Source organism: Panthera uncia, chromosome C2, assembly GCF_023721935.1.
Source record: "Panthera uncia isolate 11264 chromosome C2, Puncia_PCG_1.0, whole genome shotgun sequence".
NCBI classification, from domain to species: domain Eukaryota; kingdom Metazoa; phylum Chordata; class Mammalia; order Carnivora; family Felidae; genus Panthera; species Panthera uncia.
In genome coordinates, this window is record NC_064810.1 from 13,245,803 (window position 1) to 13,273,453 (window position 27,651).

Here is a 27,651-nt window from a genome sequence, read left to right on the forward strand (position 1 = left end):
GAGAGGGAGAGCCACAGAATCCGAGGCGGGCTCCAGGCTCCGAGCCGTCGGCACAGAGCCCGACGCGGGGCTCGAACTCACGGACCGCGAGATCATGACCTGAGCCGAAGTCGGACGCCTAACCGACTGAGCCACCCAGGGGCCCCAGTAGCGTGTATTTTTAAAACGAAGTGAGGGTGGAGTTTTCCCCCTTTCTTTTGGTTGTTGAGATTTCGAGTGTGTTTGTATTATGTGTATGGCAAATCTCCCCTAACCCCACCTCAGAGTGTTCCGCATGTGTTTCTGGAAGAAGGGTGTTCACCTTGCCTCCTACAACGTTTTAAGTGTTTTGGACTTGATCTCTGCTTACTTGAGAAGGAGATGTTTATAGATGCGTCGGCGCAGGGAATGTGTTGGTGGTTTGACGTCCACTGACTTCTATTGTACGTGTCAGTTCCTGTAGTAAGTGTTGAGTCCCTAGTAAGACAATCTGGTGGGTTAATGACAAGGACTCATTTAACCAAATCACACTGGACTTTTAAAAAGAGCTTCATATTAACATTGGAGTCTGCCCGCCGTGCGATCTTTGTGTCACTTAGTGCAGCTTGAACTTTGGCAGTAAGTACACCCGATTTACTCAGTTGAGCCTTCGTCCTTCCTAGAGGTCTCTTCTTCAAAGTTTGTTCAAAAGGAGACAGAGAAGGTGATGGAAAACTATGGGGATTGCCATTGTGTATAGTGGTCTCTGAAATTATAGAGAACATGACTTTGGTGTTTGTCTCCAAAAGAGCTTAAGTAAAGGTTATAAGATTTTAGGCCACTCCGGCCCCTTTTAAATCTGTGGGATGTGTTAAATCGGTCACACTTAAAGGACAGTTTTAGGACTCTGAACTCCTCTAGAGATAGAAATTGCCCTCGGTGGTTGCATAACAGGAAGGGCTTAAACAGCTGGGTAGCTTGAGTCAATAGTGTGTACTTAAAAGCCTCCCCCTTCTTTTTGTACTTTCTTTTCATCTTCCACAGGAAGAAAGCGATATTATAAACATTGAGCTTCATGCTGGCCCCAGTAAAGTGGTCCATTTCCTCCTGCAATTGTGTACTCTCTTCTGCATGGTGGTTGGATAATTCCGAGCTATGGCAGTAGAACGGCTTTGCTACCTTGAACAGTCTCTAACCGGCAGCTCTGAAATGCCTGAAAGTGCTTTTCTGTTTCCAGGGTGACTGATTGCAGTCCTCAAGCCGGGAGAGGTCTGTACTTCTCCCATTGCAGAAACCTCGCTGTCCCCTCCTCCCGAGCTGCCCTTCTCCCCTTGTCCTGGTTCCAGGACACTTGGCTTTTGGGAGTGTGTTGAGAACCCCCCCACAGCAGCCGCCTCTCCGGGCATCTCTGACCCCGGAGCTTGGTGTAGAATAACGAGGAGACCACAAAACGCTCCGTGACAGAGCGGGGGAAGCTTTGCGTTCCTCGTACATCCTACATCGTGGCCTAGCTCCCTAGGACCTTGATGTTAAAAAAAGAAAAAAAGTTCTGGCCACAGCATAGGGTCAGGGGGACTTAAAAGTTGGGCCACAGCATACAAAATCTCTGCATTCTTCTAGAAAATACCTGCATTTCATACTGCCTTCTAAGGATGTTTTTTGGGTCAGATTTTAGTAAAACAAAATTCTCAAACTCGATGACATCATTTTAGGTTAAGTGTTTCCAAGCAAAAGTTTCCTTATGAGTTTTGTAAAACGTGCTTTGCCAGTATGCACTGTAACTTGAAATTCTGTCTTTTTATTCCTTATTTAAATAACATGGAATTGACAGTAAGCAGACTTCGTCCATGTTGAGATTACGTCCGTGTTCCTCGTGAGAGTTTATATCTTGAATCAGAGAACAGGGTTGCCCATGTTGAAACTTCATTAACCCCCTCCTCTGTGTTAGAGACCACCTAGCTAAATCTGTCCTAAGCTGAGGATTGTGTCTAATAAGGAAGGGATGCCTAAGGCTTTGAACTCTCAGAAGAGGACTTAAGGGAATTTGGGGGTGTCTCTGGGATGCTAAAGGTTTTTCCTAATAGAATCCAGAACTTGGCTCAGAGCGGGAGAAAGAGGAGTAGGCCGGGTGTTTGGAGTGAGGTTGGATAGGACGTGGCTAGGTTTAGATGCACCATAGCCCTGGCCCACAGCCCACTAACCTTAGCTCTCCCCTTGGACCTGCTTAAAATAAGGATACCAGACCTTAGAAGTAGTGAGCTTCACACAGGTAAAGTCAGAAGCTCTCCTCACACTCTTGAAAATGGAAACCTCAGAGTGTGGTGAAACCAAGGGAATAAAAACCTGGAAAGACCTTCCCACACCTTCCATTACTATACGTAGATGTCGGGGAGAATGGCAACAGGTCAGTGTAGTGAGAACTGGGAGCACAAAGGGAAGTGTCTTCTGGAATCCTCTGCCTTTGCTATGTGTCAGAGTCCCCAGGTTGTAACTTTGGCCCCTCCTGAAAGTGTGAGACGCCCTTGGTATACCATAGGAGGACATTGGATTTCACATGGTAACCTGTCTAAATGATAAAAGTGCAGAAAGGTGTGTTGCATCTCTGATGGGAACGAAGGGATGGATTTATTTATCATGAGGAGTAGCTTTGATGTTCATCTGCAGGGAAATGACAGGTAGCTGTGGTTGGTGCCGGGCCGGTTAGAAAAGCTTTGTGAAAGGAAAGGTGCCAGTTATACGTTTGTTGCGTTAGTTTCCTTTGCAGAATTGCTAAATCCGAACAGTAAAAGTCAGGTGGGAAAAGCTGGAGAGCAGGGCAGTTACTTGTCAGACTTTCTCGCCCACAGGATTTTAGTTTTGGTGAGGTTTTCTCCCCCAACCCCCCTGTCATGTCTATGTTATAATGCAGATGATATAAATCATCACTGGATCATTTAAAAGATGTGTGAGCATTTTTGTTACAACGGGTCTTTTATTCCTGTGCCATTTTTAAGACAAAGCCATATTTAAACTGGATGTTTCAGGGTGACAAGTTAGTAAAACACTAACATAACTAAATAAAACTGTGTAGTTGGTTTCTACAGAAACAAGCTTCGATTAAATTCTTTTTTAACGGCCTTGTTGAGATATAATTCACATATCATACAGTTGAGCCCATTTTGGTGAGTTTTTTTTTGTTTTTTTTTTTGTTTTTTTTGTCAGTCACTGAAGGGAGGATTCTTCATGGGAATATACAATGTCTGGAACGCTGAATCCATAGAGAACATTGAACAGTGCCCCTGACAGGTGACTAATACCTTCTGGCACATAAGACTAGGGTTAGCACTAGCAGCGAGTAAGCTGCGGTCATTGCAAGAGAATTGAAAGAATAATTTTGTGGATCTGGCTCTACTCTTGGCTTGTCATGCCATTGTTGTTAACGTATCCTTGTTAGGTTCTGATTTCCCTAGTCCTTGTCCTGCCTTTATTCCAGGCTCCCTTCCCTTCGGGATGTGCTAATGAAGAAAAGGCATATTAATGTTGGCTGCCCTCCTCTGCATTTAAGAGATTGCCCCCATGGGGTCCCCTTGGTTTTAGCTCCTCTGCCCTGCACAAAAATGCCAGCGTTGACTTTCAGCTCTGGGCGGCAACTGTTGTTTTGGGGAAGATGTTCTTCTCATGTTCTTCCTGGGTACGTGGGTGATAGACGTCGTTCTTTATTTGCACACGTGTTGATTGGGAATAGTCTGTGCTGAGGGATGAATTAGAGAATGGAAGCCGGGGAGAGGAGGAGGAGGAGGAGTGGACAGCCTGCCTTCGAGGATGCCGGCAAACATTTGTAGGGTGGCACATTTGGACAAATATTAATAAACTAGATTTTGTGCTGCGAAGTAGCCTCTGGAGTCATTCCATCAGGGGCTTTAAAAAATATGCTGGCTCATCCCATCCTGGAGATCCTGACTGAATTGACCTGGAGGGTTAGCTGGGCATGTTCCCCAGGTGAGTCCCATATGCAGCCGAGGTGGCCAAGCACTGGGCCCAGGGATTTTCAGCAGCACTTCTACCACCCACGCTCTGGAGAACTGTCTTGCATAACTTGGAAAACTGGAACTTTAGAATCCTAGAACCCTCAACTTCTACCTGAATCATCCTGGACAGAGACTGGGTGGAGGCTGGACTCCCCCACGGAAGCCTTATTCAGGGCCCAACAGCCTTTACTCCCGAGGAGGTATCTTTCTGTTTGGAGAAGCTACAGAGACAGAATTTTTTTTTTTTTTTTCTTAAAATATATGAGTATCTGTCATTATCTAGAAGGTTGCCTTAGGGCCAATCTTTAACAGAGCCAGAAAGAATCTTAGCTTATAAAATCATCTTCTGACATTGCAAAGTATAGTTTACTTACCTGGGGGTGTGCTAATTAATTAGCCTTGTATTTTGAGTGGAATGCATTTCATTTTTCTGTTTCTCTGTCCCCTTATTTGTATGCCTCTTGCAGAGTAGTTATGAACACAGGCTTTGATCCACACTGCCTGGCTCAAATCCCAGCTCTGCCGCTTTGGAGCTGTGCAATCTCAGATGAGCTCCTTAACCTCTCTGGGCCTCCTTTGTCTCAGCTGTTTTGTAGGAATGCTAATAGCCCTTACTCACCCTGCGGGAGGGTTAACTACATCAGACAAGTGCCTGGCATGTGGTGAGCACTCGGAATGTGTTAGCAATTATTGTTATGGTTGTTTTGAGCATCGGAGCTCTCATATGTGCAGAGCGGTGGGGGGCGGGGCGGGGGAGGGAGAGATGTAATTCATGTGTGGCAGTTCATTAACCAGGAAGGACATCTTGAGGCGGAACAGATGTCAGACAGGTCTCTCTAGCGAGGGGTAACTTCATCTGCCTTGCCTTTTAAACCGTGCTCCGCAGAGCACGGAACAGGTGGCCGAATTTTGCCGCAGTCTGCATGAGATGAACCTCTCTGACCCGAGCCCATCGCCTCAGGACTCCACGGGGCCTCAGCTGGCCACCATGAGGCAGCTCACCGACGCTGACAAGCTGCGCAAGGTCATCTGTGAGCTCCTGGAGACGGAGCGCACCTATGTGAAAGTATGTCCCCTTGTCCCGCCCTGCCTTCCAGCGGGGCCTGCCTTCCCTCACTTCCAAGGAGGGGCTCTGTGGGTTCGTACCGCTGCTTGACTAACCACAAAGCCCGGTGGTGGTAATGAGACATATCTTGGTCCCCCTTGGAATCTGGCCTTTCTTCCGAATGTTCATTTCTCCTGCGTCTTAAGGAAGCTCATCAATTCTTAGAGCAATTCTTTGAGATTTGTAAGTGATCGACTGAGAAAGGAGATGATGGAGAATATTGAGTGAGCCTTCTGACCTTTCTGAATCTGTCGTTGGGCTAAGACTAAAATTGAATTGAGTTTTTGAAAAATGTAAAGGTGTCATTTTCAGGATCTAATTTGAGTCTAGGCAGAAGGGCATCTGTTTTATTTTTATTCTCACTTGTGTTCAGACATTTAGTTATATTCCTGTGGCTATGTAATTTATTCCTTCATAATTCCGAATGTCTATAGAATATGTATAACTATAATAGGTGCATTGTTCACACACTGCAAAACGTACATTGTAATACATTCCTATGACTGTAATAGTTATATATTCCTATAACTATATAATTTAGTTAGATGTCACAACGCTGTGATCTGTTTTTAATTATCTACTTTAGTCTTTAACTCCGGGGTCAGCAAATTATGGCCCTCGGGCCAAATCCAGCCCTCTGCCTGTTTTGACACATAAAGTTTTATCGGAACGTGGCCACACACACATTCACGTATGTGTTTGTGCTGCTGTCACAGGAAGCGGCTTTCCTGTTACAGCGGCACAGTTGTGACAGGGGCCACATGGCCTGCAGTCTAAAATATTGCAGGAAATTTGGGCTCACTCCTGCTTTAAGGGAATTTAATGACCTAAAGAGTGTAATGTTAGCGTTTGGGACATAATCTGTTTTTTCTTCTTTAGATGCTTTACAGACTTTTAGATGTGCTAATGAAGTATCCTTTCAACCCTTAGGACTTAAACTGTCTCATGGAGAGATACCTAAAACCTCTTCAGAAAGAAACTTTCCTCACCCAAGATGAGGTATGATGGAAAAACGACCTGACTTTGTGAGGGTCACATTGCAGTTGAACGTGGTGAAGAAGGAGCGAGGCACACGGGCAATACTGAAAGCAATTTGAATTTGCTTCATTGTAATAAATAGCTCAAATGATTGCCCGTTAAGCTCTTGGCTTGCACTCAGAGGGTGAGGAGCTGCCCCTCCCTCACCTTTCCCCCCTTCCCCATGGTGGGCTCGTTATCTTAATTGATAAGTATTGGTAGAAGAGCTTTGAAATCGGAAGCAAATAAAGTTTCTGACCACTAATGAGATGCAGAGTGGATTAAATTCTTTTTCCATTTTCCAGCTGGACGTGCTCTTCGGAAACCTCACCGAAATGGTAGAGTTTCAGGTAGAATTTCTGAAAACCCTGGAGGATGGAGTAAGACTGGTCCCTGATTTGGAAAAGCTCGAGAAAGTCGATCAATTTAAGGTAAGTCTCATCCTCAAAGGCACGAGGCTGCCTCCTAATGTCATGGGTGGGCTATTCTGTAGGTCAGGTTGACTCTCCTGATCGCAGGGGGGCCTGTACTCTTTCTGGTCATTTGTCGTGCTCGTGGTGTTGAGTCTTCATTGGACCTCCAGTGGCGTCCATTCAGGAAGGGAGTCTAAGAGGGGACCTTTGTCTGGCTAAGGGGACACTAGTGCCATCAACAGGTATCAAACCTGGTAGGTCTGCCAGCTTCTGCTGTGGAAGATAGACCAACCTTGACCTTTTGTTCTGTTTATGTGGGGCCCTTTAATACTTGTTATTAGCAAATTAGACCAGCACCCTTGGTTTCCCAGTAAACAAATTAATTTATCCTGTTCTGGAAAACTTTGCTTAATGGAAATGCTTATCATTATCCAGGAGGAACACAGTCTTCCATCTTACAGCGTTCTTATAGCCTTAATGAGGCTTTATGACGAGTACCGTAGTGAGGATGCTTACAGCTCGTGTCCTCCTCCTTGGCCGGGTTTCCTTTATTGCAGATAATTTCCTGTGCTACACCTGCAAATGACAGAGCTCGCTGCTTCATGCACAGTGTTGTTGGCTTACATGTCACCATCATACGCTTTTAAAAAACAGATTTTAAAATTCGAGCATAATTGACATAGAATATGCTGCCTATGTTCAAATTGCACAGTTTGATGAATCTTGCCCTATGTACATACCCATAACGATCAGCCCCGAATGTGTTTCTCCTGCTCTTTGGTGATTCCTGTCTCCCGCCCCTCACTGCCCGTCAGCCCCAGGCCACCGCGTGCACTTTGTGATACCATAGATTAGTTAGATGAACTTGCATCGTGCAATTTTATATAAATGGAATCATGCAGCGTGTGCTCTTTTTACGTGGCGTCCCGTCCTTGGTTTAATCACGTTTCATCCTTGTTGCTGCGTATCTCAATCTGCCAATAGTCCAACCTTGCCATCGCTCAGTGGTGACCCACCACACGGGTTAACAGGTATAGCACGCTCTGTTACCTTATCACCTTTTCTGGACACTTGGGTGGTTCCCAAGTTTGGGGCAGTTGCAAGTAAAGCTGCTGTGAACATTTGTGTACGAGTGTTAGTGTGGATATCTGCTTTCCTTTCTTCTGGCTAAATACCCAGGAGTAGAGTGGCTGGATCACGCGGTTGAGCCAATGTACCTTGTCACCGGCGGTTCCCCCTTACCCTCACGAGGAGGTCATGGTCTCTGTTTATAATTGTAGCCATCCTAACGCATGTGTAGTGGCATCTGGCTGTGACTTTCATTTTAATTTCCCTTATGACATGACGGTGCACATGTTCTGATGTGCTCGTTTGCCTGTAACGTATCCTCTTTGGTGACGGATCTATTCATACCATTCGCCCATTGATTTCTTTGGTTTTCTTACTATTGGGTCTTGAGTAGAAGTCCTTTACCAGAACCGAGATTTGTAAATATTTTCTTGTCATACAGTGTCTTTTAAAGATCAGGAATTTTAAATTTTGATGAAGCCCAATTTTTCAAATCTTTTCTTTCTTAGGTCACACTTTTGGTGTCCTGGCTGTGGAATTTTGGCCTAAACCAGGGTCATAAACATTTTCTTCTGTTTTCTCCCAGAAGCTTTGTAATTTGGGCATGTACCTTATGGTCTTGGATCTGTTTTGAATTAAATTTGTTGTGGTGCAATGTAGGAATCAAAGTCATCTTTTTTGCCTGTGAATGTGATTTTTCTGGTACTGTGTGCTGAAATGACCATCCTTCTATTCTCTTCGCTTTGTTAATTTGGCCATTGTGTTGGACTCAGGTTCAGCTGTCTATGTGGGGCGCCCATACGCTTCGACCTCTCGTAGAGCTTGCCAAGATATGGCTGAGTGATGTTAGTATACACATTTAGGGACTTGGCTGCCCTTTCTCCCTCGTGTTTTTTTGGGTCAGTGATCCTTTGCAATGGGAGCTATTCAGTATACATACACATGTTCATACACTTAGCATACGAATATAGTCTTTTCTTTTTTTAAGTTTATTTATTCTGAGAGAGACAGACACAGCGTGAGCCAGGGAGGGGCAGAGAGAGATGGAGAGAGAGAATTCCAACCAGGCTCTGCACTGATAGAGCAGCACTCGAACCCATGAAGCTGCGAGATCACGACCCACGCCAAAGCCAAGAGTCAGACAGTCAGCTGACTGAGCCACCCAGGTGCCCCCAAATGTGTTTTTATATATAGTTATCTGTTTTTATTTGGATATGTCTTGAGACTGGTTGTAAGAATAGTCTGGAAGAATTCCCGGATCTCCTTCACCCAGATTTCCCAAATGTGAACATTTGACCACGTTTGCTTTATTATTTCTCTCCCTTCCTATCTCTGATATGTATATGTGCATGTATCTGTGTGTCTGTGGAATATAATTTTTTTTTCCTCGAACCATTGAAGAATTTAGTTGCAGGCAGGAATACCTCTTTAATCCTAATTACCGCATAAGGTTCATTTGTGTGTGTGTTCAAATGCTGCTTGGATGAATTAATTTTCTCCCCTCTTCATCCTCAGGGTGGTTCTGCTGTCCATTCAAAATACAGTTTGGTTCCTTTGTGTGTGTTTGTAATGATAACATGTATTTTCTAAATTAGTGCATTAATTAAGACAGTTCAAAGTCATGACAAGGGTCAGTGATTTGTTAATCAAAAAAGTTGTTTGATGAGGATCTAAAAAAACAAATGGTTACAGACATTCCTTAAAACACTTGGTTTAAAAAAATTTTTTTAACATTTATTTTTGAGACAGAGAGACAGAGTGCGAGTGGGGGAGGGGCAGAGAGCAAGAGGGAGACACAGAATCTGAAACAGGCTCCAGGCTCTGAGCTGTCAGCACAGAGCCCGACGCGGGGCTCGAACTCACGGACTGCGAGATCATGACCTGAGCCGAAGTCGGCCGCCTAACCCACTGAGCCACCCAGGCGCCCCTAAAACACTTGGTTTTAATCTAAAGCATACAACATTCATTAAATTCACTTACCAGTCTCTTGCTGGGACGCCGGTTCTTTGAGTGTAGGTTCAGTGAATCAGTTGAGAGGTAGGTGAACAGAACTGTAGTATGAACATGGCTGCATTATGAGCAGGGTTCTTCTAGGAGGGATTGCTGCATGGATTCTTTGAGTAAGCTGTCTCTGAACCGTTACAGTTCTAAATTCCACTCAAGCGGGACTCTTCCCTGACTGTGGCTTTACTGGTTTATTGCATAACCTGAAGGTCTCCATCTGCCAGGAAGGCAAGACAATTGATGCATATTGAATATTCATGGCCCAAGAGCTCCTCTCCAGCACCTCTCAGTTGGCTTCTGGATTGTCTTGCCTTTGCTCCCACACCTATCCCTGTCGGTTTTACCCTTGGTGCTCTAAATTCTGATTGTACATTTGGCCAGAAACATAAAAGCTTGTTCCAATATTCAGACTGCATAAAACTCTAGTTCTAAGGCAGTATTAGAAAGAAATATAACTAGTTCTGAGGTCAAACAAGTCTTGACAAAATGTGCCCTTGGAAATTTGCTACGTCCAACATCCAGAGAGTGGCTCTATGATGTCCTACGGAAGGGCAACTTGGGGTAAATATAGTCTTTGTGTATAAACCCCTCATACTTGGGCACACTTTGTGCCCTGAGATCATTTTTTTAAGGCCAGAAGAATAAATGAATGCCTTAATGTTTTATCTGTGGGTGCCTGTATGGTAAATGCTAAGTAAGTAATAAGTTAGACCTAACTAATGGCTTGATACAGTTAATGTGAGGGGTTACGTTTAGAGCTTTCTCTTTCACATCTTTTCTTGTTTAGTTACTGAGTGTATCTCCAAGGATAACTGTCCCTGCTGGACCCCTCTCAGCCAGGGTGGTGAGGTTGGGAGGGGTGGGGCTTGAAAAGGAAAGGAGAAAAAGTAGAAAGCATGGGAAACAAGTGTAGGTCTCCAATTACCTATTCTGGGTAGTTGAAAAGAAACTTTTTGTTCTTAGTAGACCATCTATCAGAATTCTGTGCATTGCTCATTAGGTAAATTGCACATTGAAATCCAAAACTTTTTTTTTTTTCTTGGAACCTCACTTTTATTTATTTTTTTTAATTAAAAAAATATTTATTTTTTAGAGAGAGCATGAGCGGGGGGTGCACAGAGAGAGAGGGAGACACAGAATCCAAAGCAGGCACTGAGCTGTCCACACAGAGCCCAGTTCAGGGCTTGATCTCATGAACTGTGAGATCATGACCTGAGCCGAAGTTGGGTGCCCGACCGACTGAGCCACCCAGGCGCCCTGCAAACTAAATTCTAATAGGGAAGTTCATCACCCATCTTTGAGCCTTTTGAGGCAGAGGGTGTGGGCTAGGAGAGGAGATCTAATTCCAGTAGCCAAGCATGTTTCTTACATTCTTACCTGCTCCCTGCTAGACAAGGGAGTAATATTGGAGAGGGTGTAATTAGTGACCAGGGAAATGTGTCTTCTATTTTTGGGGTGTATGCATTTCTTGCCTCTATTTGGTTTGTCGCTTCCCCCTCCCAGGATGAGCTAATGAGAGATTTCAGGAGATTTCTGCCTTTTCCAAAATGCCATCTATATTTTCTCATTAACATTCAGACATCCCAGGTAGGTCATTTAAAGGCCCAGGGCTGGAGAAGCAGTGACATCTCCACTGTAATTAGCAAGAAGGCCAACTCCACCAACATGTAAGCCCTCGACCTTTCCAATAGGCAGTTTCAGGCCGTCGGGGAGCAAAGAAAGACTGTGACAGGTGTGAATGGTGCTGACGTGTGGGGAGGGTCAGACAGATGTGGGCTCCCTCTGTGTCCCGCTGATATTTCTAGATGAGGATGAACATGAACTAACTGCGGTTTTTCTCGTTGAATCCAGAAAGTGCTGTTCTCCCTGGGGGGATCCTTTCTGTATTACGCTGACCGCTTCAAGCTCTACAGTGCCTTCTGCGCCAGCCACACGAAGGTCCCCAAGGTCCTGGTGAAAGGTAGGCCGGTGAGGACTGGGTGGCAGGTGGGCATGTCTGTTGTAGATTCCCATTTGTGTGGCTGACTGTGGTTGGGGGTTTGGGACAGAAATCCAAGAGTCATTGATGTGCCAGATAGATGTTACACAAATAAAGGTACTAAGAAGTGAACTGCATTGCTGTCTTTTTTTTTTTTTTAAGTTTGTTTTTATTTATTTTGAGAGAAAGATAGGGAGCAACCAGGGGCGGGGCAGAGAGAGAGGGAGACAAAATCCCAAGCAGGCTCTGCTGTCAGCACAGGGCCCCACGCAGGGCTCGAACTCACAAACCATGAGATCATGACCTGAACCAAAATCAAGAGTCTGGTGCTTAACTGACTGAGCCACCCAGGTGCCCCTGTCTTTTTTTTTTTTTTTAAGTAAAGTCTGTGCCCAACATGGGGCTCTAACTCACAACCCGCGAGATGCCTAGTCACATACTCTACTGACTGGGCCAGCCAGGTGCCCCTACTATCTTGGACTAACGGTCTTACCAGTCTTCTCATAACGAAAGGTTTGACTCATCTATTTGGGGCCAGAATTGAGGGGTCATCTTGCAATTATGCAAAAACAGAGGAGCTTTAGAAATCCCTGCTTTACTCCTAATGTTCATTCATTTCCTTATAACCTCTCACACTTACTGTGCCTTTTGGTGGAATGCCTCTTTCCCTCACCTATGTTTTTCTCCCTAGGTGTGTGATAATAGGCACCACCAGCACTGCTAAAGCTGAGAGTTTCCAGAAAGCTGTTTGCTTCCCTAGTTCAGCATGTGATGTTAGTGATAGGTGATTTAAAAAAAAAAAGATATTTCCCTGGGAAACAGTATAATCGGTAGAAAGTCCGATTGCAAAGGATTTCTGGAAATCAGCCTGCTCATTCTTAACACTTCCCTGTGGCTGTCATGTGCACAGCTGCGGATCCAGTCCCTGAATACGTAAATAATTTATCCATGTTATGCTTTCCTGCCAGAGAGAATGAGCTTGACTTAATTTAAAACCTATTATAGGAAATATTAGTACAGTGCAGGCCTCCGGTTGACAGAAGAGCATGCCCCAGATAATGACATACTTACTGGTAGAGCTAGTTGATTGCCACGGCACCTATCCCAACATGAAATTCAAAGGACATTTTCAACATGAAATTTAAAGGAAGCCTGGGTGGCTGAGTCAGTTAAGCATCCGACTTCAGCTCAGGTCATGATCTCAGAGCTTGTGAGTTTGAGCCCCGCATCTGGCTGTGTGCTGACAGCTCAGAGCCTGGAGCCTGCTTCCGATTCTGTGTCTCCCTCCCTCTCTGCTACTCTCCCGCTCACACTCTGTCTCTCTCTCTCTCAAAAATAAATAAACATTAAAGAAAACTTTTTTAGAGGGAGCCTGGGAATTTCCTTGTCACGTTGTCTGGCCCAACTTTTCGCATATGCTGCTTTCACATGTCCTGTATTGGGCATAGAGTTCTGCATACAGGCTTCTTTTTCAACTTTAACCGAATGCTGATTGTTAGGAGATCATTAACATAACAATTTTAGAGAACTTTGTTCTCCTGTAAAATTATATACACATTACAGGCTTTAGAGCAATTTGTGTTACTTTTAATCACTCAATCAGATTAAATTGTGCCCCTGGAGATTTTTTCTTAATCCAATAACATTGTTTTTTGCACCTGAAAAATATTATTGTCTTTCAAAACGATCCCTGGAAACATTAGGTATGACCTACATTTTTCTAATGGCCAAAGTTGCCTAGAGGGGAGGGTGAAGAGAACTCTTGGAGAACAAAAGTCTGTGCCTCTTTTCTTTTGTTTTAATGTTTATTTTTGAGAGGAAGGGAGTGCAAGTGGGGGAGGGGCAGAGAGAGAGGATCCAAAGTGGGTTCTGTGCTGAGAGGCAAGAGAACCTTATGCGGGGCTTGACCCCATGAACTGTGTGATCATGACCTGAGCCGAAGTCAGATGCTTAACCGACTGAGCCACCCAGGTGTCCCAAAAGTCTCACTCTTAATAGGCTCACGGCTAGGTTGGAGGAAAGTGAGACTCCCTTAACTCACAAAGAGCTGAGTTTTGTTCTGACATGAAATATGGTTGATGGATTAAATGCCAGTGGCCATTGTTTTGGGCTTTCGGATTTTGAGGGGATTCCTACGCCCCTTCTAGATGTGGGCAGTAGACACTTGGGATGTCGCACAGTAGCCACAGCCTCCTGGGCATCGGAGGGGCTGGGCCTTGCTTTCCTGACACACAGGCCACTTTTTCCCGGTGTCTTTTCTTTTCCCAGATTTGCTCTTTGGCAGGAGGAGAAACGGTGGCCCCAAACCCCATGCAGTCTAATTCCTCTTCACAGGGCTTAAAAGGGATGAAAAGATTGTGGTCTTTATGAGGCCACCTTCGGGGCGCCTGGGTGGCGCAGTCGGTTAAGCGTCCGACTTCAGCCAGGTCACGATCTCGCGGTCCGTGAGTTCGAGCCCCGCGTCAGGCTCTGGGCTGATGGCTCGGAGCCTGGAGCCTGTTTCCGATTCTGTGTCTCCCTCTCTCTCTGCCCCTCCCCCGTTCATGCTCTGTCTCTCTCTGTCCCAAAAATAAATTAAAAAAAAACGATGAGGCCACCTTCACATGGTTGCTGTTTTTCTTTGAATAAAGATAGAATAATCAGTTTACAATCCATGATGCCCTTTTACAACATCTTCTGGTCTCAGCTTGCGCTGCTAATCCCTGGAGACGGAGATACATTTTTATCAGAAGCTTTTGAAAAAGGGTATGCCCACTGTTACGTCACTTTGATATATTGTACCTTTTTTCCCCGTTTTGTGCCCTCATTCCCTTCTCCCTCCCCCCAGTTTCTCTGCACCTAGATGGCATTAATTAGCCTTGTCTTCCTAATTAGGCTTGTCTTCCCAACTACCCACTGGTGGGTACCTTGTTGCTCGTCTGGGTTCCCTCAACTCCCCAGGGCTGCTTTTCAGCCCTGCTGGGACACAGACAGAAACCAGGCTGGTGAAGCAAGTGCTGCCTGGGTTCTTTGAGGTCAGATGTATGTTTCCCTCTGAATGGACTGTGCGATCCTGGGCTCTGGGAGGGAGGCGCTGCCCTCTAGATGCTAATAGCTGGTAGCAGCGTATTAACATAGAACAGATCTTAAAAGGCATTGGCTGTGGGAGACCCAGCCCTGCCCCACTTCCCAGAGCTACAGGGCACCACTGCTTCTCATTTTTTTGTTTTTTTTCATATCTTTTCTCAAAAAAAAAAAAAAGGGATTCTAACTGGCAATGAAATGCTTTAAAGATTAAGAAAACCAGGGTAAGGAGTGTTTCAACATGTAGGCTTTCTGAGTATTCAGATACGGCGAAGCGAACAGACCAGAGAGACCGTTGGCCTTTGTAAAGGTAGTTTGTTACCCACAGTTCCCCAAAGAAGGGGGCGAGACATGCCACACAGGGCCACACTGGGAAGCACCAGGGCCAGTCAGGAAGCAGGAGCCAGGGGGGAACGTGGGCATCTTTATTGTGGTTGTTGCACGAAGGACGGAGCGAGGCAGGGTAAGCAGGCTTAGGGTGGGGGGGTTTCAGTGGGTTCTGAGGTAGAGGGGCGGTCCCGATTTGTCTGGTACCCGGCCCTGAGGGGATTAGGGCAGGGGAATAGCGGCCCAGAGTGTCAGGGCCCACTAGAAGAGATGGGGGTAGGGGACTCCACGTTGGTTGGTTTGCATATGAAAGGTGTGCTCCCCGGTGGGTGAGTCCTTTGCTGCATGTAGGAATGGCGAGCCCCGGGAGGGGCAGTTCCGGGGTCTGTAAGGCCCCCAGATGTCAAAATATCAGAATAAAAAGACATTCTTGGGGCGTCTGGGTGGCTCAGTCAGTTAAGCATCTGACTCTTGGTTCCGTCCAGCTCAGGTCATGATCTCACAGTTGGTAAGTTCGAGGACTGCGTCGGACGCTGCACTAGCAGCATGGATTCTCTCTCTCCCCTCTCTCTGTTCCTACCCTGCTCGTTCTCTGTCTCTCAAAATAAATAAACTCCAAAAAAAATTAAAAAAAAAAAAAAAAAAAAAAAGACGTTCTTAGTACGAGGAAGATGAACAGCAGCCCCTGAAAGCCCAGGTGTAGGATTTACAAACCCTGTTATCCCTTTACTCAGACTCCATTATTGCCCCCAAACAAATAAGCCTGACAGGCTCTTCCAGTTGTCTCCCTGGGGCCCCCGCCTTCCTTCTTCCTGCAACACACTCTCCACTCAGTCCTGTGGAAAGGCGCCTTGGAAAAAGTGAGGGAAATGGTGGGGAGGGGGTCATTTGGAGGTTCCATCCTGACAGCCTGTGTTAATCTCTTCCAGCCAAGACGGACACGGCTTTCAAGGCGTTCTTAGATGCCCAGAACCCGAAACAGCAGCACTCGGCCACTCTCGAGTCTTACCTCATCAAACCCATCCAGAGGATCCTCAAGTACCCGCTTCTGCTGAAGGAGCTCTTTGCCCTGACGGATGCCGAGAGCGAGGAGCACTACCATCTGGACGGTGAGGCCCCGGCCCCGAGGTCTGCCCCCCGCCCCCCCTGCCCGTGTCTCCGTGACCGTCTCTAAACAGCCTTTGCCTTTCACGGCCGTTTTCTTCCAGTGGCCATCAAGACTATGAACAAGGTTGCAAGTCATATCAATGAAATGCAGAAAATTCATGAAGAATTTGGGGCTGTGTTTGACCAGCTCATTGCTGAACAGACCGGTGAGAAAAAAGAGGTAAGGGGGCCGGCCTCTCAGAACACCTGGCAGTAAAGCCGGGTTGGTTCCATTGTTTTCTGAAGGTGTTATTTGTAAGTAAAAGAGTTACGAAGGTATTGTTTTTGTCGGTGGAACTTTTACCCTTTATCCAAGGCTATAAGTGAATTTTCTTCCTCAGCTGAATTAGTTCTTAATATCGGAACGGTGTCTCTGAGTCTCATTCCTTCCCTCTCGGGACCTCTGGTTTTATTCTGTTATGTGTGAGCCTGAACCCCCGTGACCATGGCTTGGGCTGCTTCCGTAAGCACCGTAAAAGGCCAAAGCTGCATCCCTCGAGATTAGAATAATGCTCAGCCTGTCGTAGGGGCTCAGTCAATATTTGCTAAATGAATGAAAATTTCAAATGACTCTAAATCTGTTTTTTTTAAAGTCTACCTAAAAACCTACTTAGAAGAAAGAGTGACAGGGCCAGATACACCTGAGAAAAACCGAGAGCAAATTATAAATAATGCCTGAGTCATTGACAAGAGCTTATGTGAATAAAAATTCTGATAATACTGAGATGAATCCGAGGGATAGGATATGTAATAACGTTCATCACTGCCTCTGTGCATTCGGCTGGAATATTCTCCTAGGGTTTGCTTTCTGCCTTTAAAAAAAAAGAAAGGAGAAAAGCTGGGAGGGAACCAGGAAGAAAATCACTCCTACTGGGATGACAAGAGGGTAAGAGACAAGGGGGCGGGGAAACTTGGTTGTTTAGTCTAAGCAGAGAGAAAACAGCCTTATCTTCAAGGTACACAGGATTACTGTCCGGGTTCATTTTGATGTCTTCAGGGAAACAAAACAAGTTTTCAGACTGCTAAAGGCTGATTTTCAGACAGAGGTAAAATCATGGGCCCTCCTCTAGATGTAAAAGCAAAGACATATTAAGACATTTATGTTACTTAGATGATAGGAGGGAACCAGGCAGACGTCACCACGGTTTCTTGGAAAAGCTGGACTAGCACAGGTGTGGATAAGACATGAAGAAATAGTGTGATCGGTTGCAAATGGAGACACACTGGCTTCTCCACAGTGGGAGGAAGTCAAGTCAGCGCCCGACTGGACAACCATTGCCTACACCTTCAAGAGAGTTGCAGAGGAGCTCAAAGGCAGCATGGAGGGCTGGAGTCTGACGGCTCGGGAGGGTGTGTTAGAGGATCCACAGTGTTCCACTGAAACACCATTTATTTTTTTCTACCGGTGTGACAAGCAGAGCATGAGAATGTTCTCAGTCTACCTGGCAGATGATGTAGTCAATCAAGAGTTTAGAAAAGGTGGGCACGGCTACTCTGGACTGAGTTTTCATTTTCTTTTTTTAAAGAATTTTTTTTTAATGTTTTTTATTTATTTTTGAGACAGAGAGAGACAGAGCATGAACGGGGGAGGGGCAGAGAGAGAGGGAGACGCAGAATCGGAAGCAGGCTCCAGGCTCTGAGCCATCAGCCAGAGCCCGATGCGGGGCTCGAACTCACGGACCGCGAGATCGTGACCTGAGCCAAAGTCGGACACTTAACCGACTGAGCCACCCAGGCGCCCCTGAGTTCTCATTTTCTTATAAAACCTTGTAAGAAGAAAGCCGTGGGATGCTTGTGAGAGGGCAAAATACGGGAAAAGACGAGAAAAATCTCTTCGATCTCAAAACAAAGCACTTACCACTCTTAATGTTTGGGTGTTTGCTTTGATTTAGAAAATTATATCTCTGTATATGCTTGAATAATTATACTTTGAAAATAATTTTATGCCTTGTTTATTTAATATTGAACAAAAAACTTCCATGTTGTTTTAAATTATTGAAAACAATCATTTAAATTATTGTGTAATATTTCATTGTGTGGGCAAACAATGGTTTACTTAATTTCCTGTCATTAGACAGATCTCTTGGTTTCATTGACTACTACAAATAATACTGACAGCATTTTTTAAAGTATTTATTATTTATTTTTATCTTATATATATATATATTTATTATTTATTATTGTTATTATTTTTAAGCAATCTCTATACCCAATGTGAAGCTCAAACTCACGAACGACCCCAAGATCAGCCTTCTGCAGCCAGGCACCCCAATACTGCAAACATTTTTTTATCACAACACTTCCTCCCCTGTGTTTTAGTTTATTTTAATTTTGACAGAAGTAAATTTTATTGGGCCTGGGAAATGAACATTTTCATTATATTGTTCATGATGCATCAAGCTAGCTTCTGGATTTTAATGACCTTGGGGGCAAAGACCTTGTTATGCTAAAGACTAGAAAATGATATGGATAATGGATTGCAAAGCATTTAGGGGAAAAAAAAAAAGATGAATATGATTCAAAAGTCAAGGACTGTGAAAGGGAACATGGCTTTGGTGAAACTGTCCGTCCTCTACAATGAAATTCTGACAATCAAGTGAGAAATCTTTCTAGCGAGGAACAAAGAGACAAAGTGCGGTATAAAATAGCCTCCTGTGGGCTGAGATTTTGTGAAAAGAAATGTGCAAAAGATAAAGGGAGACATTTAACTGAGAACCAGTATTAAAGAGAAGGAAAATCCCATCTCAGTATTAGGACATCCAAAGCCCAGAAAGATCAAGGCTTGGAAAAGATGCCAAAGAAGGCAACAGAAGATTGTGTTTTAACCCTGTAAGAAGAGTAAGAAAGAAGTAGGGGCCCAAAGTGGAGCAGAGGTTTAGTAGCCAACGATCCTTGATTAGGCAAGGAGAAGGCCTCAAGTTCCATGCAATCTCTCTTTGAGGATGGTCTTCAAACTGAAAAGGATGGAGTGGTCTCAATTTCACAAACGTAAGACCTGAGGGAAATGTGGGTCCTGGGGAAATAGTGCACAGATCAGTTACTACACTCCTTGCCACATACATTGGAGCAATTATGGAAACTTTGAGAGGCAGCCAGTTAGAGGCACATAAGTTATGTCCTGATTCCCACAGAGCTGATTCCTGATCATCGTAGTTCCTTTTTAATGGCAATATCCAGTAAAAACCTAGAATGGGTTTATGAACAGTTTGTCAACAGTTATGAATAGGAACATTTATCAGTATCTGTTGGGAAAGGTGGGTCACTATTGAAATGGTAGCATTCCAAAGACACGTTACCATAGCTCATCTTGTCATCAGCCACTTTCCTCAGGCGGTCCCTGAAGGCAGATATGTGCACAAAGAACAAAGCTGTTCAAGAAAATACTGTATGATGAAGCTGGGAGGCCTTCAACCTCCCCATGTTAAACCCTACGGAGTTGAGCTGGACCACGTAGAGCATCCCTTTTGCTTAGGTAGGACGAAGCAAAGACCAAAGAGGGCATGTCCCCTTTGGGCCCAAAAGACGTGGCCGAGCAGAACAGGCCAGACTTCTAAGCAGAGCTTAGTCTTGAGGTTTGGGCAGAAAATTGAGAAGGTGACAAGTAGAAGGCCAAGGGAGATACTGTTGGCCAGGATGGTCAGCACTGACACCCTTATTCCGTGGGCCAGGTGGAAACTTGAAAACAGAGCATAACCACATGGGCTGGGACTGCATCAGTCCCTTTTCACTATGTGACAGATAACATCTCAGTGAATACCACCACACTCGGGTGTGTGGGCCAGCGGAACTCTGGCCTCTCTTGGTGAGCTCTAGAACGTAAAGCCCAGGTACACTCTGCTTGTCATCCTTTCGGGATCCGGGCTGAAGAAGCAGTGGCCGTCTTGGGCATATCCTTTCCATGGAAGGTGGAAGTCCAGGAGGGCTGGTGGAAACTTACTATGGCAAGTCCGTGGCCCAAGGCACGTGGCCACGTGCAGAGTCTTCAGGGATTTGCCTGGTGTAGTGGGAGGTGCTAGAAAGTCACATGGCAGAGGGTGCCGATACAGAATTATGTTGGAAGAGGAAGTAGAGTTTGGAGAATGATCTGCCCCAGTGACCCTCAATCACGTTTAAAGACATATCCCCTAAGGCGGTGGCCCAGAATGGTACCTGGGAATTTGATTTCTGTGTATAAACACTCCTCTTTTGTGTGGATGCTTGGGGCATGGGTAGTAGAGACTATAGTTACCTTAGTTGAGACTGTCCTGGGAGGTGGTTGACTAGTTATTTCATATGTACGAACAAACTAAGATTGATTAATTTTTTTTATCCTTGGCTATACTACTTACTAATAATACAGGTCAGTAATTATTATTATTATTGATCCCCCAGTCACTATAGTGGTAACCACAGCACTGAATTTTGGTTTGGTTTGTGTTTTTAATTTTTTTTTAACGTTTATTCGTTGTTTTGAGAGACAGAGCACAAGTGGGGGAGGGGCAGAGAGAGAGGGAGACACAGAATCCTCTGAGCTGTCAGCACAGAGCCCGACATGGGGCTCGAACCCGCGAACCATGAGATCATGACCGGAGCCGAAGTCTTAAGCCAGTGCTTAACCGACTGAGCCTCTCAGGCGCCCCGACACCAGTGGATTTTGTACTGCTGGAGCCGCATCTCCAGCACCGGCATCTGGCTTGGTGACTCAGGATAAGCAATGCCAAATGGCACTGTGGTCAGCAGAGGGCTGCCGGGTCGCTGCTGCTATTTCCAGAAACCCTGTCAGATTATAAGCAGCAAAATGAACCAGACCCATCTGTCTTTGAGAAGCTCAACATCAAGTTTTGGAATATCTGAAATGCTGCCTTGAGCTTGATCTCTGGATGCGGAACCTATTGGCAGTGTTTGGTATTTATCAGTGGGTGGACCACGGACTCTGATTGTTTGTAAAGCCTTGTCCCCTAATGTGCCTGCACAGAGAGCAGGTCAAGAGACCAGATGCTTCTCCTCCCTGTGAATAGGCTGCTGAGTGGGCAGGAGGTTGAGGTGTGGATGGGCTTGCAAATGGGCCCTGGACTCCGGTGACAAAGGCAGAGGTGGCTGTCAGGAGGTGTCAGCACTGGGCTGCCGCAGCATCATGTCTGGATGGCTCTACGACCCAAAGACGCATCTGGACCAGGCTTGTGCTCAGTCTCCCCCAGCCATGTGACCACACCCCATGATTTCCGCAGATCCCTGAGCTCAAGCTGCACATACTGAAAGAGCACTCTTCAGACTCCTCAGTTGGCTTCTCTCTTCCTCCTCTAAAGTGAAATCAAACCTTTAGAATGAGCTGGAAGAAGAAAAAATCATTGGTTCCACTGCTTTCCAGAAAAACCTTGGCTCCAAGGGGATTTAAACCCATAGGTGGAAATGCCTAGTTTTCTGGGGGGAATCTCTGTGATCGATGGCCATTTGTCTCTCCTTGGGGAACTGTCTCTATTTGAACACAGAGCTTGGCCAGTTTTGTAGATCAATTTTGACAGGTTCCAGGCTCCAGGCTACTGTGTGTGAATTTTGAGGCCCCAATTTCTACCTTTTGCCACTCTAGTCTTGAAATTCTTGTAGATAAATGTGGGATAAAGAAAACAAAGTGACCAGGGGTACCGGGGTGGCTCAGTCCGTTAAGTGTTCAGCTTCGGCTCAGTTCATGATCTCATGGCTCTTGAGTTCTGGCCCTGCGTCACACTCTGTGCTGGCAGTTGGGAGTCTGGAGCCTGCTTCAGATTCTGTCTCCATCTCTCTGCCCCTCTCCACTCGTGCACAGTCTCTGTCTCTTTCTCTCTCTTTCAAATAAAAATCAACATTAAAAAATTTAAAAAGTAAAGTATGGGAAATCTATTTAAAAGAAAAAGAAAAAAAAAGTGACCAGATGTTTTTAAAGACCATATTTTTGTGAAATAAGATTGACATCAGCCTGCCAGATTTGAAAACCTAAAAATCTGAATATTGTAACAACCACCTGCAAGTTTTTTTTTTTTTTTTTTTTCTGTGCTTCACAGGTTGCAGATCTGAGCATGGGGGACCTGCTTTTGCACACCACCGTGATTTGGCCAAACCCGCCAGCCTCCCTGGGAAAGTGGAAAAAGGAGCCAGAACTGGCAGCCTTTGGTACGTATCAGAACAGGGCTGGTGAGGGTGGGCACAGGGAGGGAGGCTGGGCTTATTTCCCAAAACAAGAACTTTTCTTTCCCAAGACCCAATTTATTAAAATGAAGTTCATTCCAGTTATCTGAACCGGTCTTCCTGCCTTGAGCACCAGCATGTCACAAACAGTGAATGAAACCTTCCAGTGAAGTATGGCCAGTGTGAGCACCAGCTACGTGGGAGGGAGGGAATGGCCGTGCCAAGCCTGCCCTGTGTACGAACACGCAGGCAGAGAAAGAGTTTGTTGTCGTCCCTGCTCTGAATATCTTTTCTTTTTATTTTTTATTAAAAAAACCCTTTTTTAATGTTTATTTTTGAGAAAGGGGCGGGGAGGGAGAGGGAGAGCAGGAGTGGGGAGGGGCAGAGAGAGAGAAGAAGACACAGAACTGGAAGCAGGCTCCAGGCTCTGGGCCGTCAGCACAGAGCTCCACACAGGGCTCGAACTCATGAATTGTGAGATCATGACCTGAGCCGAAGTCGGACGCTTAACCAACTGAGCCACCCAACCCCCCTCTGCATAGCTTTTCAAAATAACAGGTTAACAATACACCAGGGAAAAGCCGATGGGCAAAAATGAAACACCGTCTTTTTCTGCGACCTCAAATCTGACATCTTTTATCCTTGCTGACTCTGCTGTTGTGTGTGGTGCTGGGATTCAGGACTCTGATTCTCAGCTCACCTGTGGTGGGTGCCTTGCTCAGTTGTGGGGCGCCTCGCAATCACAGTAGGGCGAATACTAGCAAAAGTAGAGATGTTTGTGCGTGATTTCTCTTTTTCAATCAACTGGTTCAGATGGATGCGGTTGCTGTAATCAGAACTCTCACGTGGTCGTATTGTGAAATGCTTTTTGAGAGAGAAAACTGTGTTTTGGCACACCGGGAATTGTGGGTAATTTAGGAAATACGGCTTGTTGTTGCAGTTTGAATGCTTGGACGGCCTGCAGTGCCGTTCTGGGTGCAAAACAACCAACAGTGTGTGCTTCGGTTTTATGTTGTGTCTTCTCCTAGCCTCTACAGAAGACTCATGGGTGGGAACCTAAAATAAAGGAAATCTAGCATTTCCATTTTCTTACCTTGCCTTCAAGAGGTTGTTGCTTAAGGCTTCTTTAACTGAACACTTCTTTTTTTCCTCCCCCCACGATGTGAACAGAGTCTCCCCAAGTGGAACATCCTCGTGATATTAAAATCAGAGTGTTGAACATAAAGACTGTTGAACTTGTCACTTAGATCACTCAGCCTTCACGGAAAAACGTAGTGACCTTTGTAACATTTTCAAAAAGCCACTAGAGTAGTGATGCCATTTCATTAAACATAACAAAGGTGGGCAGGCGCCTGGGTGGCTCAGTTCGTTGAGCGTCCCGCTCTTGACTTCGGCTCAGGTCATGAGCTTGTGGTTTGTGGGTTTGGGCTCTGTGCTCATAGCTTGGAGCCTGCTTGGGATTCTCTCTCTCTCTGTTTGCCCCTCTCCCTTCTCGTGCGCTCTCTCAAAATAAATAAACATTAAAGAAATAAAAGGTGGGTAGAAGTGTGCAAGAAAAATATGTGACTACATGCGTCATACAAGAAAGTATTGGGATATTATAACACATTGGTAGCTTTTGATGGGGGCAGGGTGCTTTTGGCAGGGGTAAGGAGAGTGTTTTCTTTCCCTACTCCCCCCACCCCTCACCCCCCACTTACCAGTTGTGTTTCTTATGTTGCAATTCCTTCTTGGAAGGGCTGGCAGCTTTCTGATGCTTCATGGTAGGTCATTTCTAGGAAGTATGATTCCCAAGTAAATGACCCAAACGGTCTTACCTACCTGTTTCTGATTCTGGGCTACAGGTGAACAATTCCAGAGTTCCATCATTGGGACTTTTTCACGACTGTGTTCTGAATTGTACAGATTTCCTGGGGTTAGAAATGAACAGATTTAAAACCAGAAAATAATTTGAGTGGGAGAAAGTAGGGGTCAACCAACCTACTCTGTAAAAGGCTACATTGTAAATATTTTAGGTTTTCAGGGCCAGAAGCCATATGTAGCCAAACTGCAACCATAGACCATATGTAACCAAACGAGCGCCTGTATTCGCAGGCTGTGCTGAATAGGCAGCTGGCTCCAGTTTCCAGGGTGGTTTACAAAGGGTTCAGGAACAGGCTGTTTTTGAAGTTTGGGGCTTTAGCTGCCACTTGCTACACAGGCTCAGAGGGAGGACAGTGTGTGTTCCACTCTGCATCATTCTGCTCCCTGCCCCATGGGTTGCTTACTGGGGCTGGGAGCGGGGGGGGGGGGGGGGGGGGGGGGGGGGAGAGACTCACCAAAAGGGAGCCCCCATCACCTATGCTGGGTGTGAATGGAAGTTGCACACCCAGGCCCAGTGATCAGTGATCAGTGATCACACTGCCAGTAGATTCCGCCGGGGCCATAGTTAGCAAGGTGAGAATTGCCCAAGGCTCTATGGGAGGTGGAGGCAAACTTACTAAGTAAGAGTCATCTCCAGAGGGCACCAGGGTGGCTCAGTCAGTTATGGGTCTGACTTCGGCTCAGGTCATGATCTTGCGGTTTGCAGGTTCGAGCCCCCATATCAGGCTCTGTGCTGACATGACAGCTCACAGCCTGGACCCTGCTTTGGATTGTGTGTCTCCCTCTCTCTCAGCCCCTCCCCTGCTCACGCTCTGTCTCTTATCTCTGTCTCTGTCTCTCTCTCTCTCTCTCTCAGAAAATGAATAAACATTAATTTTAAAAAATTGAGAAAAACAAACCAGGATTATGAGTAAAGGCAGACTGTCCTCACCATCATGAACTCACTTACGGGTTTTCAGTCCTCCGAGGTCATGTTTGGCAGTTTTGATGTGATTTCAGGTAGCAAGGCAGAGCAAACGGCCTTAGAAATGCCTTTTGAAGTGAAGAGGAGTTGCTGTAAGGGAAGCAGGGTAATTACCATTGAACAGGCAGCTCTGGGGTTAAAACGTGGTTGTCTTTTGATTTGAATCTCTCGTCTCAGGAGACAGCGCAGCTTTCCTCTGAAACAAATTGATGTACTGATGTATACCTCAGCACCTTGATGTTCTTACTCACAGGATGGCTAATCTGTACTGAATGCTGATGATTATCACCTTAAAAAAAAAAGAAAAGAAATAGTTGGTCTAGGCTTCTGCCTTGCAGGGTATTAGACGTTCACCGCTGGGGGTGTAGAGGAGTACTTGGGGCTGGCAAGGGGTAGCTAGGAGTTTTGGTGGGGGTCATGTGGAAGAGATTGTGCAACACCTCCAGTCAGCTGAGTAAGACTAGTCCCAGGGGATCAGGGAGGGTTTAAGGTGGAGGTGGTCACAGCCCCTGCTGAGGACCGCTCTGGCCCCACTGCCGTGATCCAAGATAGTTGAGGTCAGGGTAAACTGAGGCAGGCCAGTAGCCTTTTTAGAACCATGGCAACCACCCCATTGAGCTGTAGTCCCAGTGACTTGGTGGGTCTTCTGAGACTAAGGTCACTGGACACCCTGTCCTGGGGTGGAGCTCCCTCAGTTTTAAAGGGACCCATTGTCCCGGCTGTGGTGATTTCTGAAGGCTTCTGGTGGGAATGTAGGGCCTCTTCATGTGCCAGTGTTAGTCACCGTGCAGAGCAGGTACAGCCTCCTTGGGCTAGTGGAGACTTTGGAGAGGGAACCTCTCCATCAGTCCTCTAGGATTCTTTTTCTTTCTTCCCTCCCTCCTTTCTTTCTTTCTTTCTTTCTTTCTTTCTTTCTTTCTTTCCTTCCTTCCTTCCTTCCTTCCTTCCTTCCTTCTTTCTTTCTTTCATTTATTTATTTTAAGAGAGACAGAGACAGCACTGGTGGGGTAGGGGCAGAGAGAGGGGGAGAGAGAGAGAATCCCAAGCAGGTTCCGTGCTGTCAGCACAGAGCCTGACATGAGGCTCGAACTCACAAACCGTGAGATCATGACCTGAGCCGAAACCAAAAATTGGATGCTTCACCGGCTGAGCCAGCCAGGCGCCCTGACCCTCTGGAACTCTTGAGGGGTGGGATGCTGTGCGCGTGAAGGGCCAGGGGCAGTCCAGACCCAGTGGCTAGAGCTGGTTTCTTTACACCATCAGGCTGGTTTCTGCAGTGGAGGTTAGAGGCATCTTGCACCAAGGAGAAGCCGATTCATTTATAATAGGACAGAAAATGAGCCAGACACTTGGGGTTGGTCTCCAGAAGGCCTGGGAGCCCCTCCCTGAGAATGCTCAGAATATTCCTTCCCTTTGTGATCCTGGGTCTGGTACACCAGGCATGGCCCCTCCAGCTGCCGTGTGACCACCTGGGCCCTGGCTCTTGGGGCCAGAGCAGGAAGGGGGATGGAGTCCTTGCATCCAAGAGCCAGCGATGGGCTTGCCCATCTTCTGGTCTCCTGGGCTCCCGTTCTTCCTTCCCTCTAGGAAGAGTCAGAGTCACTGAGTGGTCACCATGCTTGGCATTGTTTAAGGAACTCTATGGAGTGTGCACAACTATTGGGTCTCCTCTACCCGTCAAAGACTGTAAGAATAAACCGGCAAGCTCCCTGCCCCTGGATCCTTCCTGTGATTCAGCCCCATTTGGAAGAAGTGCAATTGCATTCAGCTTTCATAAACGCATTTTCATTTCTTTAGGTCAAAAAAGATGAGTTCTGTTTCCTGAATTATCAATACTCTGTGTGTGTGTGTGTGTGTGTGTGTGTGTGTGTGTGTGTATGTGTGTGTACACTATTTATTAGGTTAGCTGGCATAAATCTAAATCCCTGTAAGCTTTGTTATCATCATCGAGGTTTGTACTGTTCCTCCAGCTGCTGAACCAGTACATTTTTGTTAAATGCATTCTGCCGAAGTTTTAAACTTGAAATCACACCATGATTAAACTTGCTTTAAAAAGGTTCCAGTGGGGCGGGAGGGTTTATTTCCATTTACTTAGGCTTTCTGTGGTTTTTGGAAAATTGTCATCTCAGGAGGCTTTGGAGCCGTGTGGATGGGGTGAATGAGCAGAAGGTGGGGTCGGGGCTGGCTCACATGCCCCTCGCTGTCTTCTTGGGAACTGTAGTGTCCATTATCAGAGTTCAGAGGAAAGCCCCGTGTGTTCTGTGCTGTAACCACCTTGTCTCCTCTTTTTCCAGTCTTCAAAACTGCTGTGGTCCTTGTGTATAAAGACGGTTCCAAACAGAAGAAGAAACTTGTAAGACTTCTTACGTCTCCCCTGGTTTGAAAGTAACTCCATTTCTATCTGCTTCGTAGTTTTTATCTGCATAATTACCATTCTGCCCCTTGGTCAGGCACGAGCCTCGTGTGATTTCTTTTCTTTCTTTCTTTCTTTCTTTCTTTCTTCCTTCCTTCCTTCCTTCCTTCCTTCCTTCCTTCCTTTTTTCTTTTCTTTTCTTTTCTTTTCTTTTCTTTTCTTTTCTTTTCTTTTCTTTTCTTTT

General features: G+C 45.8%; 1 protein-coding gene across 6 annotated transcripts in view; it reads left to right on the forward strand.

Annotated features, from left to right (window-relative positions):
* The window catches only part of TIAM1 (TIAM Rac1 associated GEF 1), a 202,932-nt gene that overhangs the window by 166,755 nt on the left and 8,526 nt on the right, over positions 1-27,651 (forward strand). For all 6 annotated transcript variants that reach the window (XM_049627937.1, XM_049627939.1, XM_049627941.1 and 3 more), the window contains 8 exons: positions 4,852-5,031; positions 6,001-6,069; positions 6,393-6,518; positions 11,424-11,532; positions 15,870-16,049; positions 16,149-16,267; positions 22,104-22,212; positions 27,349-27,407. In XM_049627937.1, coding sequence (XP_049483894.1) covers positions 4,852-5,031; positions 6,001-6,069; positions 6,393-6,518; positions 11,424-11,532; positions 15,870-16,049; positions 16,149-16,267; positions 22,104-22,212; positions 27,349-27,407 — 951 coding nt within the window. The remainder of the gene's footprint in view (positions 1-4,851; positions 5,032-6,000; positions 6,070-6,392; positions 6,519-11,423; positions 11,533-15,869; positions 16,050-16,148; positions 16,268-22,103; positions 22,213-27,348; positions 27,408-27,651) is intronic.